Source organism: Argiope bruennichi, chromosome 7 (assembly GCF_947563725.1).
Source record: "Argiope bruennichi chromosome 7, qqArgBrue1.1, whole genome shotgun sequence".
NCBI classification, from domain to species: domain Eukaryota; kingdom Metazoa; phylum Arthropoda; class Arachnida; order Araneae; family Araneidae; genus Argiope; species Argiope bruennichi.
Window position 1 is genome coordinate 86,781,675 of NC_079157.1, and position 19,518 is coordinate 86,801,192.

At 32.3% G+C, this 19,518-nt stretch overlaps 1 protein-coding gene across 1 annotated transcript; it reads right to left on the reverse strand.

Annotated features, from left to right (window-relative positions):
• Positions 1 to 184: 184 nt before the first annotated feature.
• On the reverse strand, positions 185 to 14,858 carry LOC129975746 (midnolin-like). The gene is made up of 5 exons (XM_056088935.1): positions 14,670 to 14,858; positions 6,603 to 6,690; positions 5,147 to 5,422; positions 2,955 to 3,171; positions 185 to 2,664 (listed from the first exon to the last, which is right to left on the reverse strand). Exons 1-5 carry the CDS (start codon positions 14,822 to 14,824, stop codon positions 2,513 to 2,515), a joined length of 888 nt encoding a protein of 295 aa, XP_055944910.1. The 5' UTR covers positions 14,825 to 14,858; the 3' UTR covers positions 185 to 2,512.
• Between the last annotated feature and the right edge of the window lie 4,660 nt (positions 14,859 to 19,518).

Below are 19,518 nucleotides of genomic sequence, written 5' to 3' on the forward strand. Positions count from 1 at the left end.
TCTCGATTTTAAAAGTATTATTTTCTGAAAATAATATTTTATCTTATTAATAATTTAATGAAAATAATGTTGTGTTTGAATTTATATTATCTGTTAGTCAGATTTTCTATAGCGTAAAATCTCTCTTTTTGTATATATAATTCATCTATATTTACTTTTATAGAGCTGCAAATAAATACAAACATTTCAGTTCTTCAACATATTTATTGTAAAAAATGGCATTAATCTTGATTAACAAACATACTAAAACACAAATAAATTGGACAGTTACATCTTGCAACAATACTGATATGAAACAGAATAACTACTTTGGTTATGATGCACTTGTATTTCTCATATATGGCTTTTTCTTGCCAAGTTCTAGGTCAATGTCTAAAATGTAGTTTACTAGGACTTTTAAAGCTAAGACTACATCAGTGCTAGTCTGCTATGCAAACATTTGCAAGTTAAAGGCAAAACAGAATTGAATAAATATTTAAGTATTTCTTAAACTTGTCCTATATGAAATTCATCTAAATATTTTAATTGGATTTTTAAAATTTACTAGATAAGGCATAAAATTTTTATTTACTTATTATTTTTTTTCCTCAGCATAATTAATAATTTGGAAATTATGAATTTGAAGTAAATAAATGAATTGATTGGTGATAGTAAATACATGTTAGAATATTAAATTTAATTTGTTTGATCAAAATAGCTTTGTTCAATTTTTCAAATTTTTAATGTGACATTTCCCCCTCTTCCCCCCCCCCCTTTTAAACAGAAAGATTAGATTGTCTTATTTTTTTTATGTCAGCTGCATAAAGTTATTATAAATTAATCAAAAGTATCTTATATTGTAAACAACTGGTTAATATGTCATTGTACTGCAGTAATATAAATTAAAACATTTTTTTCGTAAATCAAAATACGTATATTTTTTTAAAGTGCAGTTTATTCCATTAAAAGTAATCTTTAAGTTTCATCTCATCTTTAACTCTGATGCTCTGATATATTCTTATGATGATATTTACTAACACAAACATAAATGTGATATATATAATGATAATATATATATTCTAATAATAACAGTAGGAAGAATCCTTAGGATCCAATAACAAAAGGCAAAAATCTAAGGAATAACATAAAATAGGTCACTACAAAACTGCACACATTGGCTTTCACACATAATTCTATTTATATAGCTCTATATAAATGAATCACTAATACTACAAGAGTAATATGAATACTGAACAGAAAAAATAATAATGTAATACTGCTTTATGGAAATGACTGTTATGTACAGACAGCGACTTTATAAAATTTAATTTTCTTAAAATGGGAACATAATTTAAAACCTTTGTTCATAAGCCTTGAATTAGTATACACTTTAGCAAAGTGACTAGGCTTAAAATTTTGTTGTCATCTCCAATTTAAGTACAAAAAGATAAATAATTTAATTCAATCATTTGTTCAATTTGCATAGATATTAGATGGATACAGTATATCCTCAAATAAAATGATATGTAATAAGACTGAGATCATCAGAAAAAGTTTCTCCCAGTTGTAGATTAATATATTGGCAGTTTTGTTCTTTAAATGAAGGATTTTTTTTTATTAGAAGGCAATTACTATTTTGATTTCTTTTCTTGCTATTACCGGCATAGATTTTTGGAAATATGTTTCATACTCCAATAATCATAAACCTTCTTAAAGATACAATCAAAATTATTAGATAGTAAAAAAAAAAAAATGATATGCAATCTTGTGCATGAAAACTAACAAATTCAATGAACACTTTCATCTCGTCAGGATTACTAATTAGCTTCTAATATTGCAATATTACATGTATTTACTCTAATACTTTTACTAAACTTGAACAAATTTTATTAAGAATTTGCCTAAGATGATTAATTCACAAATTCATGCACAAAAGAAAAAGTATATATATATAGGACAAATATCTAATGTTATTGTATTTGCCTACTAGATGAATGCAATGAACTCCACAAGAAGAAAATCTTTTAAGGCTGATGAAATTCCATTACATTAAATTAAAAATAAAACATGATAAACATAAAAGTGACATAATTATTATTCCGTTCAGATCTAATTCTATTCAACAGAACGATCTGTGCTTGAGTGCACAATGGAACTGATTTATTGCAAAGGTGAGGAGTTATGGAACGAAGCCAGCGTTCCATTTAGATCGACTGGTTCATTCCAAGTACCCACTACCAAATCCATAGCATTCACAGAACGAATGACTGACATGGAATATGTTTAAGTTTCAGCTCAATTAAATGAACGGGTGATAATAGAGAACACTATATAATAATAAAAAGGTTTGAGCCGAACAGAGGGAAAAGGATAACAGAAACAGTTCCAATCATGTAATCCTATATATCCCTCTCGTCAGAAAAACTATTGAGCAGATGCTCTTAGCCGTGCTTCAGAAAGAAACGAAATAACCATTTCAAGATGCTCTATGCCATCACGGTGGTCGACTGTAGTTTTATCATGAGCGAGAGATTCAGGCGACAGCCGTTTCAGAGCTGTAGTCTTTGTGCTTGTGGTAAGGCTTGTCTCTGCGGGCTTCGCGTTTCTCTTTCAGAAGGGCCCTTATATGCCGTACTTTATCTCGCAGGGCCTGGTCTTCCACAACCGCTACTGGAGGCTCCGGGCCTAGAAAAAAAATTGTTTAAGAACATTAATACATATTGAATCGATACACAAAAAAGTTTGTGAGTATGTAGCAACAAAGGAGGGTAGCTACATCTAATAACTTTATTTACTTTTTATCCCGATTCTGTAAATTATTCCACATTCAATATACGTAGCATGATTTCATGATGGTTGCATGAATGTCCCATACCGTTTTCCAGTGTTATAATTTTACGTTATGATGTTCCGAATTTTTTATTAAGATGTTTCGACATCTAGTTAATAAGCATCCTACATGGATAAAAGCTCACCTGTAGTATTAGGAGCGGGGCGATGAGTGCAAGGTCCACGCGTATGCGAAGGTGCGTCCATGAGGTCGCTAAGGATTCGAACAAGGGTGCAAAGATGAGGACGGGAGTCATCCTGCATAAGAGTGCCTGAGAAAGTCCCTGAAAACACACCTTTGCCCTTCCGAAACAAACTCTCGATGACAGCCCCGCCTTTCTCACGAGACATGCAGCAACGGCCCTGAAAGATAAAAGATGGTATTTTATTAAGGGACCTATCTTATTTGATGTTAGCAACCAAAATAACTTATTAATGTATGCATAAAAGTTAATTATAACATAAAATGTATCGCTAGAAAATGAATATAGAATCAAATTTAATAAGAATAAACATGAAAATATTGCGTAAAATATCATGAATATGCTTCTCTGTAAATTTGGTGAGACCGCGGTGGCCTGGTGGTAAGGTCTCGGCTTCGGAACCGGAGGGTTTCAAGTTCGAGACCCGATTCTACCCAAAAACCGTCATGTAAGCGGATATAGTGCACGCTAAATCCGTCGGAGTCAAACGCCTTCCAGCTGGTGTGGTTTGAAGATGGGGCGCCGTCCTCGTCATCTGACCGTGGCTCAAAATTATGAAGTCCGTCTCAAAATAGCAACAGTGTTGCTTTAAAACGGTACGTTAATATAACTAAAACTAAACTTCGATATTTCAAAAGTAGCTAGCTTACCAAACATCCTGTCCATTGGGAGACATTCACGATATATAAATAATAAATTTTCGATCCATTGGTAGGTTCTTGCGTCCTTAGCAAGGTTAAATTACATCTCCAGTGATGGGACGATCTTCCTACGGGAGGGCGTGTGCTATGAACGGTGATTGTGATTAAGAATCAACCTTAGTTCTCATTTCCTTGCCTCCATCGCAGCAGAGAGGGAATAATTTTAATGTGATTACCAGGCATTCTGTTCTACAACTATGATCGGAGGAACCTTTTAAACTTGTACTATGTTTAAAGTTGAAAAGAAAATTTAATACAGAACATTTCGATTTTTCATTTCATATTTTTAATTACTTTATATTTTAGCCAAAAGTATTGCATAGATTACGCTTTCACCATGTAAGATATGAAAGAAGTATTAAAAAAACTAATCTGTAAAAAATTCTAATCATCCTATTAACAACTTTATGCCTTTACTATATAGCAACATGGGTAAAATTGTTAATAAGAGAAGACAAGAATAATTAACCCTATGTATAGTCGGAAAGGGGAAACAAATTTTTGCCTTCTAGTGATCTGATAATTGGATAAAGAATTTTATTGTTTATCAACAGAGGTATTTAATGAAGATAAAAATTGATCTATCAGTAATCTAAAAGTTAAAATTTCAAACCTTTCTCAAAGTTAAGAGAAAAAAAGTTTTCATGTTAGAAAAATAAAATATCAACCATTTATATTGTTTAACAACAGATTCTAAAACCCTCTGCTCTTTTGCGCATGCGTTAGGATGGGTTTAATTCGTCAAAATAGGAGCGAGAGGAAAGATGAAAGGAGGGGATGTTTACATTTAACAATAAAATAAACTCGGATTACTCGCAGACTGAATTAAAATAATACTGTCAGAAACGACACGATATTCACATACACGTAGGAAAAAAATTGAACAAAAAAGTTTGGCGGTCTGTGATATGCTAGGATAGAACCTGGGTCCTTGTGGTTCACAGTCCAGGCGAGACGAACGATATGACTGTTGAGTGGCGATGTATTTAGCTGTTGTCTAATGGGCCTGTACCCAGTTGAGTAGCGCCAAGCGTTATGACGAGCTTGTGTGGGTGAGTGGTTGCTGCGTCAAGTGAGTCTGACGACTTTGGTTGCGGGTAGATGGCGCCACAACAGCTGTACGAAGGCTGAAGGTTCATCGTCCGAGGTCACCAATTTGTCGATATTTGATGTGCTAGGATAGAATCTGGGTCCTTGTGGTTCGCAGTCCAGTAACATAACCACTATACCAAAACAATTGTTCGGATAGAAGAGCTGTTAACTGGATTATATGCTATTCACCACAAAAGTATATAACAGGGCAAAAATAGAGATCAAAGAATGACGAAGAATTCCGGAAACGCGCTCATCCTTCCGCGTCTCTCCCTTTAATGAAATAGAATCGTCGAAAGTGGTTGTCTCAGAATACTGAAACGAACAGTGCGTTATACTTACATCGCAAGTTTCTTTCATCTTTTGCTGGAGGGCGGCAGAGGATAGGCGGGTGAGCGTGCGAGTCAAATGACGGCTGGCCTCACTGAGCAGCTTCGGGGAGGATGGGGGAGATGGAGAGGCTGGCGGTACAGAAGTCAGCTGCAAATGTACGAACATCAGGTGCTCGCCCAGCCTCATAGTAAGGTTCAGGGGAGAGCGTCCAGTCAGGAAATTCTCCACCTGAGAATCACCCAAAGTCTCCAGGGCCTGCATCACGCACCGTTCCGGACTCCGGTTCTGTAGCAAAAATGAAGTCATCGAATTAAAATTTACATCTGCTAGATGCATGGGAGCTCACATGTAAATTATACAACAAAATAAATTTATTAGAAAAATGTTGCCATATTATTCTTTCTTTCGTCAAATATATGAAATCTATAAAAAGTCCTCAATAGTTTGCTTTTTATGACTTCCATCTATTAAATCATATTGAACATAAAGCGGAAAGAACCACAATTTCATTAATGTTATTGACGCCATAAGACTAAGGTGACAATAGGAAATCTCAATTTCGAAATTAAATGAGCGATATTTAGAGAAATTTCTTAGTTTTTAATTTGAATCAAATAGAAGACAATTGAACAGGCTCTGCTTCCTAAACTTCTGTTTTAACGTAAACTAGTTTAATATAGATTGACAGATTTAAAGCATGCCATACTTTTTTCATCTTTATAACTGTATCAGATTAAAGTAGTTTGTTTTTAAAGTAGTAAATAGATACATTCAAAGCAATCAGGAAATGTTATCGCTGATTTATCATAGATTAAGACGTCTGATAAAATTTCCAAAACATGCGCAATGATTATATAAAAGATTAAAAAGAAAATTCCACCGAATTGAAATTTAATGTTGTAATATCCATTTTTATCAGAACAATAAAAGTAACGTGCATTTCACATGCATGAATAACACAAAACCGGCGGTTATGTAAGAAGTGTTTCACTGCAATGAAAGTATCCTTGCAAGAAAACAACTTTTATGTTGATGTTGAAGATACATGGAGAGCGAATTCTTCTTGCTTAGACATATATGGCAAGCAGAAAGTGAAGAAAAAATGCAGTTTCTTTCGGAAAGAATGAACTGTTGTAATTCTAGACTCAAAATACGAAAAGTACAAAACTTAAAAAAAAAATAATAATAAAATTATGAAATCCACACACCCAAAAAGCTTTGTACCTCGTATTCAGCAAAACATTGAAACATGCAGCAAAATCTTTTTTTTGCAGTTCCACGAGTGAAGGAAAAAATGTCTCTTTTTTAAGTCTCGAAAAACGTCTCTCGAACGCCATTTCGTCATGCGCATTAGAGAAATATTCGCAATCGGAAGTTTCACTAAGTTATGTAAGAGGCTGTAAATAAAATTTCCATTAGTTCAGTTTTAATAATCCTCTAAATATATGATTTAAGTTTTTCTCACCGTGATTCCAGTCTCTACGGTAGGTAGCAGCGTCAGCTTAGAGCCTTCCTGGATGTTATTATCCATTAAAGATCCTTCCGTAAGTTGTCTGAAAACAAATGGCTTATTAATATTTGATTTTGAAAAACATATTTTCGTCATTAAAAAAAAGCTTTAAAATGTTTTAAAAATAAAAATGATCTACAACGATTTTATTTCATTATACTTTCATTTTACATATTCGAATTAAGCATAGAGCATTTCGAATCTCTATCTCTTTCGAATCTCTTAACTACAGCACTGAAGTGGGATCGATAGTTTTCGCCAATATGCGATATATAATATGGTTTTGAATGCTTTGTGAAGTATTCTAATAAATGCAAGCTAAATTAGAGAGCATTCAATTGATTTTATTCAATTTCATACTGCATTTCATTTTCATGCACATAACCCGAATATAAAAAATTAATCGATTCACATTTCAAGAATGAGAACAAGAACTCATTCGATTTGCAAGTGGTATGCCAAAAATGGTAATTTATTAACAATTATTAAAATTAAACCGTTTCAAATAAGTATTATGTAGAGATAAAATGCAAATCATAAATATCCGAACAAATTTGCATTTGTTAATAAAATAATCAAAAAATTTCAAAAGCAAGGAATACTGAATTGTCATTTTCGTTCTAAGCTGATTCTCTAATATAATTGATACATAAAATAAAAACTATCTTTTAATAAATTTCTGACATAAAAAGTTATTTTAAGAAAATTTTAATTTCACCATTTTGATTTTTAGTTTGATCTTTATCTCAGTTCAATAAGATCACAGGGTCAACTAATGTTAAATGTGCGCAGATCTAGCTGAAATCGAGGCCCTGTTACCCGTAGCAATCAAACAGAAAAGTCAAGTGCTATAAAATATCACATTTTAAATATATGTACATTAGAACCAGCAGGCGTCCCATTTTAATAAAAGAAAATCAATGCACCGAATAAAAAAAAAGTTTTCAAAAAATAAGAAACGGTGGTCCATGCGCAGCTTTTCCTGCCCTTTTCAGTACTGGAATTGGCCAGGGCCCAAACAAACAGGACGCTGTTTGTTGACTTCGATGACGTCAAACGGGAAAGTTCCATGGGAATGGGCGCCTGCGCACTGCAGACCTGCCTTTAATGGCAGAGGTCGGGACATTTCCTCGCGAACCCCCGCCCCCTCTGAGAACTACAGTTCGGGACGATTTTTGAATAAAGAAAACAAAGGATTTTTGAGCCATTTGGCGAGAACTCTCTTTTCCTTTTTTTTTTTTTCCGGTGATGCTGTGAAGTTCAACCTAAATGCGATTATCACACAAAGATGCTTATGCAAATGCAAAGTACTTCGCGGGAGAGTAAAGCAGTTCCAAGTAATTTAAAAACAAAACTATTAAATAGTTACCCACCAAAGCAGCTCAGCAATTTAATAAAACAATAAGGAAAGAAAAACAAGACAAAGGCCGTTTCCAAGGCCAGAGGATAGGATTCGATCGATTATGGTAACCATGCCAAATTATGTCAAGAGCGATCATTTCTAGGCAGGCATTGCATTTAAAAGTAGGCCAAGTGAGCCTATATTTTACAGTTAGTATACTTATCATTAGATATTTATTGATAGGCTGAAATTATCAGCCTCAGTATTAAATATATATATATAAAAATTTCAACGGTCGTAGTTTTTTTTTTAATTGTTTATTTGAATGCGCATTTTGCTTTCCATTTGTATCTTACATCGCATTGGTACTCTGCCGTCTACCATATAATTTATGCTTATTAAAATTAAATTGAAAAATGAGGTAATGAAGTTTATTTGTTAAGTAAACGATCGATGAAGACGAGGTTGGTTCTCATTAATTTAAACAGAGCTTCAATAAACAAACCTCGTAGGTTTTAATCAGGTCAGATGGAGGTAACGGCAAAAGATAATGCACTATTTTTTTTTTTTTCCATTTATATTTCGAAGAGCCCATTTGAGTGTGATCGTTACGTGCATGTACATATACAACTGATTTTTGATGTAACAAAAAAATTTCAATAAATTAAAATCTTAGCAATGTTTTCACTTATTTAACATAGCAAGTTACGTGTTAAGAATTTATTTTCTGGAGCATAAAGACTAATTTTGGATTTTTATCCTTTTCACTAAACCCAGGTTTTTGCATCTATCTAGCTCTTCTATGATCCTAAAGATGAAGTTTTATCACAATGCTTCGACTTGTAAGGTAAAGAAGCCTAGGGCACTAAAAATCCATTATAAATGTCATATTAGCAAATGACATTCACAATATTACATTCACATATTAATTTCATATATTAATTCACATATTAATATTACATTCACATATTAATTTCATTATCCTTCCAAACTTGACACATTAATACAACTTTTTATTATTGTATGATAGCTTAAAGAGACTGTTGTATGCCGTTAGTGTCGTGTTGTGTCCGCGTACAGCGAACAATGCCAAAAGAAACCCTTCTGCAATGCTCGTACATCAAATGCCATTGTGTAGAATGTCAGCTACTGTTACTCTAACTGTATAAAACAATGAAAATAGCTCATTTATAACAGGTTCTTTTCAAATTTATTTTTCTTTTCCTATGTTTGTTTCTACAGAATTAGAAGACATACTGGTTATAACTTATTTTTAGTTTATGGTTTTTTTCTCTACGGGACTTCATGCTATAAAGCATTAATTCCCAAATTTCTTCCGCTTAGTCTTTTCATACATAAATTATATGTTATAGTATTAAAATTGAAAAGTTTTTAATCCCGATTATTCTGTATTATACAGCTTTTTATTAAAAATCAATTAAATCCATTTTTAATAAGCAACGAAATAAAAATATGACAAATTTTAATTGATTCTTAACAATATTAATCATTTATATTAGCTGCCAAATCTCTAACAGTTCATTTACAAACAATCAATCTAAATATTCTGTCAAGTCTTTTTAAATGTATTGCCATTTGAAATTGTGATTAAAAATTGCAAAAATATTCTAACGTCTTGCATTCTTCTTCTTTTTTTAATTCTTTTCTAATAATGTTTTCAATCATTAAAAAATTTTCGAAAGTTGCGTACGAACATAAAGGAAAAAGCATGCGTTATGCATTACCAAATTTAATTGAACTTCAAATTAAAAATTACAGAAATAGTATAATTTGAATTTAATTAAAAAAATAATATAATCACAAGAAGCATTGTTATACTGAAAGTTTTGATATAATTAATTTCTATCATTTCGATCTTACGTCAAATGTGAAAAATCATAAAAGAATAAACATTAAATATGACAAAATAACAAAGCTAGCAAATCTTTCATCCCCCCCCCCTTACAAGCATTATTTAACTTCCGAACTTTTCTTTTGCATTCCAGTTCGACAGTAGAATTTTTTAAAGAAAAACAAATGAAAGGGATCGAATAAAAAATGCAAATCCACCAAAAATTATAAGATAATATTTTTTGCACTGAACCTTTTTTTTAAACCTGAATTAGGGTTTCCTAAAATTTAAATTCTAATAAGAAGCACATTAGTTTGTGGGACACTTAAATATAACTTCAGTTATATCGCATTAACTACCACAACAAAAAAATTCGATAAGAAAAAACACATAATTTTTTTTGTGCAGATTAGAGCTGATATACAACACTATTTTGAAATGCATCCGAATTTGATATCAATATTGATTTTTTTTCCCCATATTCCTTTCTTAGTGGATCACAAAAATTGCATGACTGCCCATGCTGTATGATCATATGCCAGAAAATAAGGTTTTGATATCCTGTCACGCACGAGTTACGATTTAAGAAATAATAAATGCAATTCAAAAGATTGCACTCCTCTATATTATTCCCCTCAACAAAGTACAACGTCACGATTACGACTAAGAGCGCAATCTTCAACCTTTCGGGAAAATCATGCCAAGGACAGCGCAAAACATCGCCAAGACAGTAACCCACTACTCAATAATCAGCTGGCGACAAGTGACGTCAATTCTGTTGCGAATGACGTATTATGACGTCAATGCCCAGGAACGAATAGAGCCCCGCCTCTTCACTAACATTCATCGGAATTCCCTTCGTTCGCGGGAACTAAAATCCAAAACAAAGACAAAATAATAGGGAATAATAATAATAATAAAAAAAAAAAAACTTTCAAGTTGTGCAAAATGAAATAATGAAAAGTTTCTTTAGTACGTCTTCTATACTTAGGAGTAAGCCAAGCAGTAATTAGAAAATGAAGATGATGCTATAAAAATTTCCTTAACAATAATTTAGAAAAATAATAGAAATTAAATAAAAGCTTGAAAAGTTTTTTTTTTGCACTTACAAGCCATTATCCATTTGTAAATATTTAATTAAAATTATAAGAAACACCCTTAAATCTACATCTTGCACACTTCATGGAGCAATTTTTACAATTAAAATGTGACCTCAGCTTAATCATTTGTTCAGTAACAGTGATTTTGCAAAGTATCTACGCAATTAAATTATATTTCAGTGAGGTAGAAAAAAAAGTAAATTTATACCTTTATTTAGAAAATATGCAATTAATTATTTAGTTTTTCCAAAACGTGACATAATTAGAATTTTTTTATGAGTGATTAAATATATAAATTCAAGTTTTTCAACCAAGATTATTGGTAAACTCGAAAGGAAGCCCTTAAACGTTAAATTTTATTCGAGAAAGATCGCATTGGGTTTTTTTTTAATAAATTAATTGGAATTTTTAATTTTTACAGAAACGTTGGAATAAACCACACATTGTTCTTTTGAAAAAAACTATCATTAAATTTTTTATAAAAATTATTATCAAAAATTATCACAAAATTTTATAGGTGGCTTAGTGTCATAGAGAGGGTAATAGGTGCCCGGGGCATTATATATATTATTATTATTAAATTATTACTTTAGATTGGCACTCAAGCCATCAATATTCTGCTTGATTACCAGTTGCTACAGCACAGAAAAGATCAAATATTCGGATATTGGTTTCATTCGCAAATTTGGAGAGCAGGATGTACCTCCCCGGTGCCGAAATGAATATCGTTTGACCGTGCCAACTTAAACATCATGATTTTGGATCCAGGTGAAGAAATGAAGTTTAATGCGCAGTTACTCAAAGTTTTCGTACATCAATATGAGAAGGTTTCAGTTCCGATCAGATTTAATATATATTTAAAATACAGCAGCGATTCGAACTCAAAGCGATTGTTGCAAAATAACTTTGGTCCTAAAAGCATATTCGCTTGTAAAATATTGATATTACAAGTTAAAAAAATTCTGTTTCCTTGTTTGTTTGTTTTATTTATTTTTATTTTTTTATTTTTAGCAAATTCCACAACTAGTTATTACTGTTGTTGTTTTATTTCATTTTTTGAATGTCAATTAAAAATTAGCTGATTCTATAAACTTCTTTTTAAAAACACTGAAACAGATTTTGCAGCAGGGACGAATTAAAATTATGAAACTCGTCAGGTCTTTATATTGGACGGAGATACTAATTAGAAGAAAAGAGGTAAAAAAATGATTGTGTGTATGCGTGCGTGTTTCAATTTGCATCAAACAATTAATTATTTTATTATATTTTCATATAACTCAAAGAATTCTTGTTTCATGTTGTAAAATCTTTTATCTGATTTCATAATTCCTTTGAATCTCAGCACAAAAAATTTCAACCATTTAATTATATTTCCTATAATAAAATAATTCCGAGGGAAATAATTCATTTTTCTTTTCTACTAAAGAAAATAAAATTTATTTTCATTAATTACTTACGCGAGAAACTATCAATGTTAAATAGCCACACTAAAAGTTCAAGTATCAATTTGCAAACTTTTCTTTTTGTCAACAATCTGCCTGGTTTCCAGAGGATGCGGCGAAAGCGGGTGAGGGAGGCAGGAGGAATGCGAGGTGGGCGCGCCCACGTACCCTCCCCAGTCACCTTGGCTCGCTTTCCCTCCTCCCCGCACACTCTCCCGTTCGATTTCTGAGAGCAGGACATGTCCCTGCTCAACCACTTTCCATCCCCCACTACATACCTCTCAGGCACCACTGAGAAAGCCTACTAATGAAAACTGAACAACCTCGCATTCCTTACCAAAGAAATGCTGCACATTCTTAAGTTTCCGATATCTGAATCTGGAAACAAACATTATACGAAAAAGAAAAAAAAAAAAAAAAAAAAAATACTAAATATATAAATGTAAAAAAAAAAAAAAAAACGAAGGAGCATTCTACGCTGATGAATTGCTGCAGATTAAACCGGATCCTCATATTCTGAAATCTGAAAGCAGAACACGAAATGATCCGCAATTATTATAAAAAAAAGCAAGTAAAATAGAAAATTAATCTAACTTGTTTTTAAATTAAAGGATAATAAAATCAATGAATAAATAATAAAATTACGCTAAATAGTTTTCACTCTGCAAAAAAAAAAGAAGAAGAAGAAAAGAAAAGCATGCATTATTTTCCTCATGCGCAAGCAATTAGTGATTTTACGGCCTTGAAATAAAGTTCATTAGAAAAAAATTAGACAAAGCTTCTTTAAAATTGCTTATTCTGAGGAAACTTTAGCTTATTATTTAAACAATGAATATACTTTGCAACTTCTTAAATTCATAAAATTCCAAGCAAGTTGCTAAATTATGAAAATATTTGGTTAAAAAAAACATAAGGCTGTTGAAAAATCTTATTAAGTGCCAAAAAATTAAAAGAACGGAAATGAAAGTTCCTTTGAGTTTTTCGAGTTAGTGCCCTCCGTCGGAATCCAAAACAACGTCATTGCGCATGCGCCGCCCTGATTGGGACAAATCGTTCCCCTCAAAGTTACCTGACTGCGATCAATATCTGTACATCTCTCGACTTTTTCAGCCTTCCAGTTTAATGCTTTTTTGATAATAATAATTATTATTATTACTTTCAAAGCATCTTTCAGTATGCTTATCCAAACTGATAAATAATTAAAACTCTCGTCATTCGAATATTAAAAATTCAACAAAAAGTTCAAACCACTTTAATGAAAAAAAATCAGTCATCAAATAATGAATTTAAACAAATTATGAGTGTTTCTTTATATAAAAAAAAAACTACAATGCAATTACAAATTCAATCACATAGATGAAAGAACAAAGACCTGATTCTACGAATGCACTGCTTCGATTTTTAATAAATTCTAATTTATCACACTTATATACTGTAAAAAAACATATCTTCTGGAACAAAATTAAGTTTCCCAAAATTATAAACTATAGCTTCAATTATATAGAATTTTGGTTCAAAAATAATTTTACTCATAAATAAATGCTGTTATAAATTATTACAGCAGCTAATTAATATTTAAAAAAATTATTACAAAATAAACCATTCAAAAATGAGTTAAATTAAGCGACAAACATTTTTTACAATTGCAGTATTTCAAGTAATAGTTTTAAACAAGTATAAGTATTTATTATCATCTTGCTAAATAATTACTAATTTTGCTATTACTTACTACTCAATCTTTCTATATAATTATATTTAAATAATTATTTTCTAAATAATTACTGAAACTTTCTGTTCCTTTGACATTTTACAAGTAAAAAGTTAATTAAAAGAATTGTGACGCTATTAAGATTTATTTAATTTAATTTTTTGTTATGTTTATATGCACATTATTTATTTTTGCATTCATAATGATACTTGAAACATACAAATTAAAAACTATTATTTTTACAAAATAATATTAATAGTACAGAACAACATTTTATTTTTTAATATAACTTAGATACCATGCAGTTATATTAAAAAATAAAACTATTTATTCTATTTTTTAAAAAAAACTTTTATTCTATTGTTAAAAATTTTATTCTGGTAAATTTTTCTACCAAAATTAAAATATAACACCTTTTAAAAGTGACCAAATCACATCAAAAGTAAACAATAAGATGATGCATAAAATCGTTGTCTTAAAAATTGCATTTTTATTTTATTCTGTAGAAGAAATGTTTCCTTTAATGCATTATTCCTTACTGGGACATTAGAAGTTTCAATGAAAAAAATAAAACTTACCTGTTTCTATGAAGAAGAACAATTTTATCTTTGGAAAGCTTCAGCCTTTTGGCTACGGCCGATTTCAGGCTGCCCACAGAGGAATCAGGGGATACCCGGAGTTCGATTCGGCCCCCTGTAGTCGGCTGCACGAACACCCTACGCTCCTCAGCCATCCTCTTCGTACGGCAGCAGAGTTGTGGATTCCGAACCCACACACACATTTCGTAGTATGCGTGATTACGTCACTCTGATGTAGGGTTGCCAACCGAAATCGGGTAGGTCGCCAAACGTTGCCAGGAAAATTGCAAACAGTCAGGAAATGCGACTTTCGAACTCTCTTTGTTCGAAATTCAGGGGACTCTGAAACAGGGTCGTTCAGCCCACGCACGCACCTTCACAAACCACTCTCTTTTTTTTAGAAAAATATTTGTCATTCCATTTGCGGTGAGCATTGGTGTTAGGATAATAGATTACTTCGCGTAAATGTTATAGAATATTTGCCGAAATATTATATGTTGCGGTAAAACGTACTGAAAGACTTTTATTTTAAACCGCCCCTATTTTTTCCTCGTGATTTTGGTTTACATTTTCGAGATAGAATTTTATTCTTAATTTAGTGGAAATATGATGCATCTTTGGGTGGAAGAATGACGAAATGAATTTTACTCTCCCTTTTAAAAAACATAGACATAAATCAAGCAGGAAGTTATTTAGAAATTTTTTAATCCATTTTTGCAAATGCAGGCAATTAAATTGCACAGGGGGGGGGGGGGGCATACAGGATTGCACAGAGTTAGAAGTTTCACGTAACTTTCTTTTATGTAATGTACTCATTATAATTTCATATAGATTTTTTTTTTTTGCATATTTCTTTAATATTAAAATTTATTCCTTGCATAATATGCGGTATTCGAAGTTAATAAGGCAAAACCAACTAGATATATCCTTTTTATGAAAACAAAGAATTCTGATATCGAATTCTGAATTATGCTGTGTGCGTTCATTGTTTGAATATCAATCAATCTTTTTAATGAATTATTTTTATTGAAAATGTAATAAGAAAAAAAATTAAAGGAATTCAAGTTTCTTATATGAAACATCATAACACGAGAATATTTCAAGATTAGTTCTTCAATTTTTATTTTATTATTAGTTGCCTTGACAACCAACAGGTTCGTCGAGTTTAATACTCGCTAAAATTTTCCCTTAAATATTTTATGACATTTGGTCGCTTAATAGCTTCTTCAATAAAATATTTTTAAACTTCAAATTTTAATAATCATGCAACACGCACTGCTGTAGAAGCCTTAGGCCATCCTGTTCACTGTATAGTGAATCTCTCTAATTTTCTGTCAACTCTCGTAAAATGTGTTCATTAAATTGAAGTGGAAGTGATTAAACTTCAATTAACACAAAAGTGTATTCGCTGCAACCAAATATGATTTTTAAATATATGAGTATAATAAACTGAATTGTTCAGCATTAAAGTCGTTTGTATACCTCAGAATATTGTTTTATAATTTATTCAATATCTCAAAGAATTATTCAATGAAAATGTTCATAAAATTCAATTTTCAGTTTTATTTTCAAAAAGAATTAAATGACATAAGTAATCTTTTGTTTTATTTCAAGCAACTTCCGAAAACAATTATGAAGTCTAGATTTTATATTGTCCTTCGATTCTATGAGTCATAGTAAGTAAAATAATCTTGACAATCTTATCTTTTAATCTTGTTGAGTTATAAAACTTATCATTGTTTTAGGACAACCAGCCTTGAAGAAATTTTGGACGCTGATTGGTCCATTTTCTTCAAGTCGATCTATGTTGAAGTTTAAAATCGTGCTGTTTTGAGAATAGTGATATTCAAATTTTCATAATTCAATCAGTTTTAATCTTATAAGAATGGAATTTTTTTTATTTAAAATCTCAGTGTCTGAAGAGTATTTTATTAAATATGACTCACTTAATAGAAGGTCTGGATAAAAAATTTAGAATTCGTAATTTATGGTAGTGTTTATTGACTCAAACTACACAAAATATAATTATTTTCTCCATTTTTTATTAGATGCATATATTTAATACTAAAAGTTTAAAAATTAGCTTTAGCCCCTGATTAGAGTAGATATACTTTATATATTAAACAATGTCTGTCTCAAATAAAACTGAATTATTGAAATAACATACAGATATTTTGAAAATCACAGAAATCATTTTCTTGCACTTACTTTTTAAAAAATCACCTTCATATTTATTTCATTTTATACTGACACGTGCTGAAAATAATTCTTTTTTTGGGTTTAATTGACAGTAAGAGTTAACTGAATCTTTTATCAATTTGATGGCAACAGTTTAAGAGATAATTTTCCCCCATTCATGCGTAACATGTTCGTGCAGGTTAAATTTTATTTGAGCTGGAAATCGCTTTTCATGAGATGGATTTTAATAAATCGCCTGGCATGGATGGTATTCATGGTCAAATGTTAGTCAATTTCAGTCAACTGGGCAAGAGTTTTCTCCTTGATATTTTTAATACCTCCTGGTATGCTGGACAACTCCTTAAAAATTGGAAAGAAATCCTTCCTATTAGAAAACAAGATAAACCGGCTAATGATTCTAACAGTTATAAGCCAATTGCATTTACTAGCATCTCGTGCAACTCATGGAGAGGATTGGCCTTCGTAGGCTTGCTAACTATCTCTATGAAAACAATTTAATTCCTTCCGAACAGTTTGGTTTCAGGAAGGCTCATTGCACGATGGATCAGGTTTTATATTTTAGCCGGAGGATTAGGGATGCCCACAAATCCTACTGTGGTTGCCTTTCTGGATTTATCCAAAGCCTTTGATGCAAACTTTACAGTACTTTTAAGTTAAGGGGGAGAATTCTGCCTTGGATTGCTGACTTCCTGAAGGCCAGGTACATTAGAGTGAAGTTCAGAGACACCGTGTCAGGAAAATTTAGATTGAGCTAGGGTATCCCAAAGGAATCTGTGCTCAGCCCTAAATTGTTTTCTTTGTTTATTACTGGAATTGAGACTGAGATCGATTCTGATTACTGTATGGGATTATATGCTAACGATATAATAATCTGGAGTAGCGATATAAGCTTAACTACTGCTCAGAATAATGTTAATTCTTTCCTTCTTCGGCTAAAAGAGTTTGCTTCGAAACATAAAATCATTTTTAATCCCTCAAAATCTGTTTCAAGTATTTTTACCATCAACAGACAGTTTTAAAACTATGAGCCTGATATTTATCTACTGGATAGACGAATGAAAAACATCCCAAATATCTGGGATTCATCCTAGATCAGGAGATTCTCGGTCATGCTTATATAAACAACTTGGTTCTCAGGGGAAAACAGCGACTGAAAATTCTGAAATACATTTCTGTTAGAGACTGGGGAGCAGATGCTCGGACTCTTCGAAATACTTATATAGCCCTTATTGTTCCATCCTTAAATATGGTGTACAGATCTATCAAGTTGCTTCTTCTGGCAACCTCGATAAACTAGATTTGGTTCAACTCTCTGCTGTCAGAGTCATCACTAGCCTCCACAATAGTTGCCCCACGGATATGGTATTGTATGAAGCTGATTTGCAACCTCTCAGACTACGTAGCAAATACCTCTTAGCTAAATACTTTGCCAAACTCATTAGTTACGGTGACCAGCATAGAACGTCTAGTTATCTGCGCAGTTGGAATAATAATCGCCGCCTCAAGAGAGAAAGTCCACTTAGCCAAACTGAAAATAAAGATTGGCTGCATAATGAAGTAGAATATGTCTCACTAGCTTGTGATACGAATGTTGCTGATTCATTCTATGTTCGGATCTTTTTCAAGACCAAGTTGAGCTCATACACTAACAAGAGCACACATCACCCGGAATATCTTAAACAGCTTGCTTTGGAGACTATCGATAAAATCTCTTGTGACGCGTTACAGATCTATACTGACGGCAGCATGGGTGAAGGCGCTATTTCGGGTAGTGGATTTTTTGTTAAAAGGAGAAGGGCATTGGGATCTGTGTAAGAAACCCCGACAACTAATCAGTGTTCCTTGCAGAACTAATAGCTATATAGGAGGCTTTGAAATTTTGCATAACTGAAAGTGTTTACACTGATATTTGGATTCTGAGTGACAGCCGAAGCTCCATTCAGCATTTATCTGAATGGTGGAGGCATGGGGATCGCACGACTAGGAAAATTTCCGGCTTTTGAATCGCTTGATTACCGATGTTAAGATCACCTTTCAGGGGATTCCGTCGCATGTGAATGTACACGGAAATGAAATTGCTGATGGTCTGGCCCGAGAGGGCAGCCATAAGAATATTGCTCATGGTGGCTGCCTTACTTTTTCAGAAATCGCCACTCGGTCAAGCAAGATATTTGTTCTTCTTGGAGGAGGGCCCCCGTGCATGAATGGTATGCGGGAAGTCGCCCTGGTGCTGTTTTAATTGGGGTTGGCAACAGGCGCGATCAGATAACTCTCGTTAGATTTCGAAGTAGACATACTCGTGTACAACATCATGTGACAGGCAACAAAGTTTATCCCCTATGTCCAAAATGCAATGCGACTCAAGCTGCTCCTGCCCACATTTTCACCTGCATCGGTTTCAATAAAAGCCAGCTGTTCTCAAGTCCTGAGGCTCTACTACATTGTTTGAAAGCGTTCGGGATCATGGACCTGGTTTGATGTTACTGTCGACCAGGTGGAATAAGCCACAACACGCAACGCAAATTTTATTTTTATTTTATACAAAATATCTTGTTAGAAAATATGCTTAAAATATTTTTTAAAATGATTAAAAATAGAAGCTTAATTTTTATGTAAAAAACTTCCACATTGAAAAGATAATCTTTTTGAA

Coding starts and splice junctions, on each gene's coding strand:
- LOC129975746 (XM_056088935.1), bottom strand. CDS start 14,824: ATGGCTGAGGAGCGTAGGGTGTTCGTGCAGCCGACTACAGGGGGCCGA. Junction 6,691..14,669: donor GTTCTTCTTCATAGAAACAG/GTAAGTTTTATT, acceptor ATTTGTTTTCAG/ACAACTTACGGAAGGATCTT. Junction 3,172..5,146: donor AGATGAAAGAAACTTGCGAT/GTAAGTATAACG, acceptor TTTATCTTTCAG/GGCCGTTGCTGCATGTCTCG.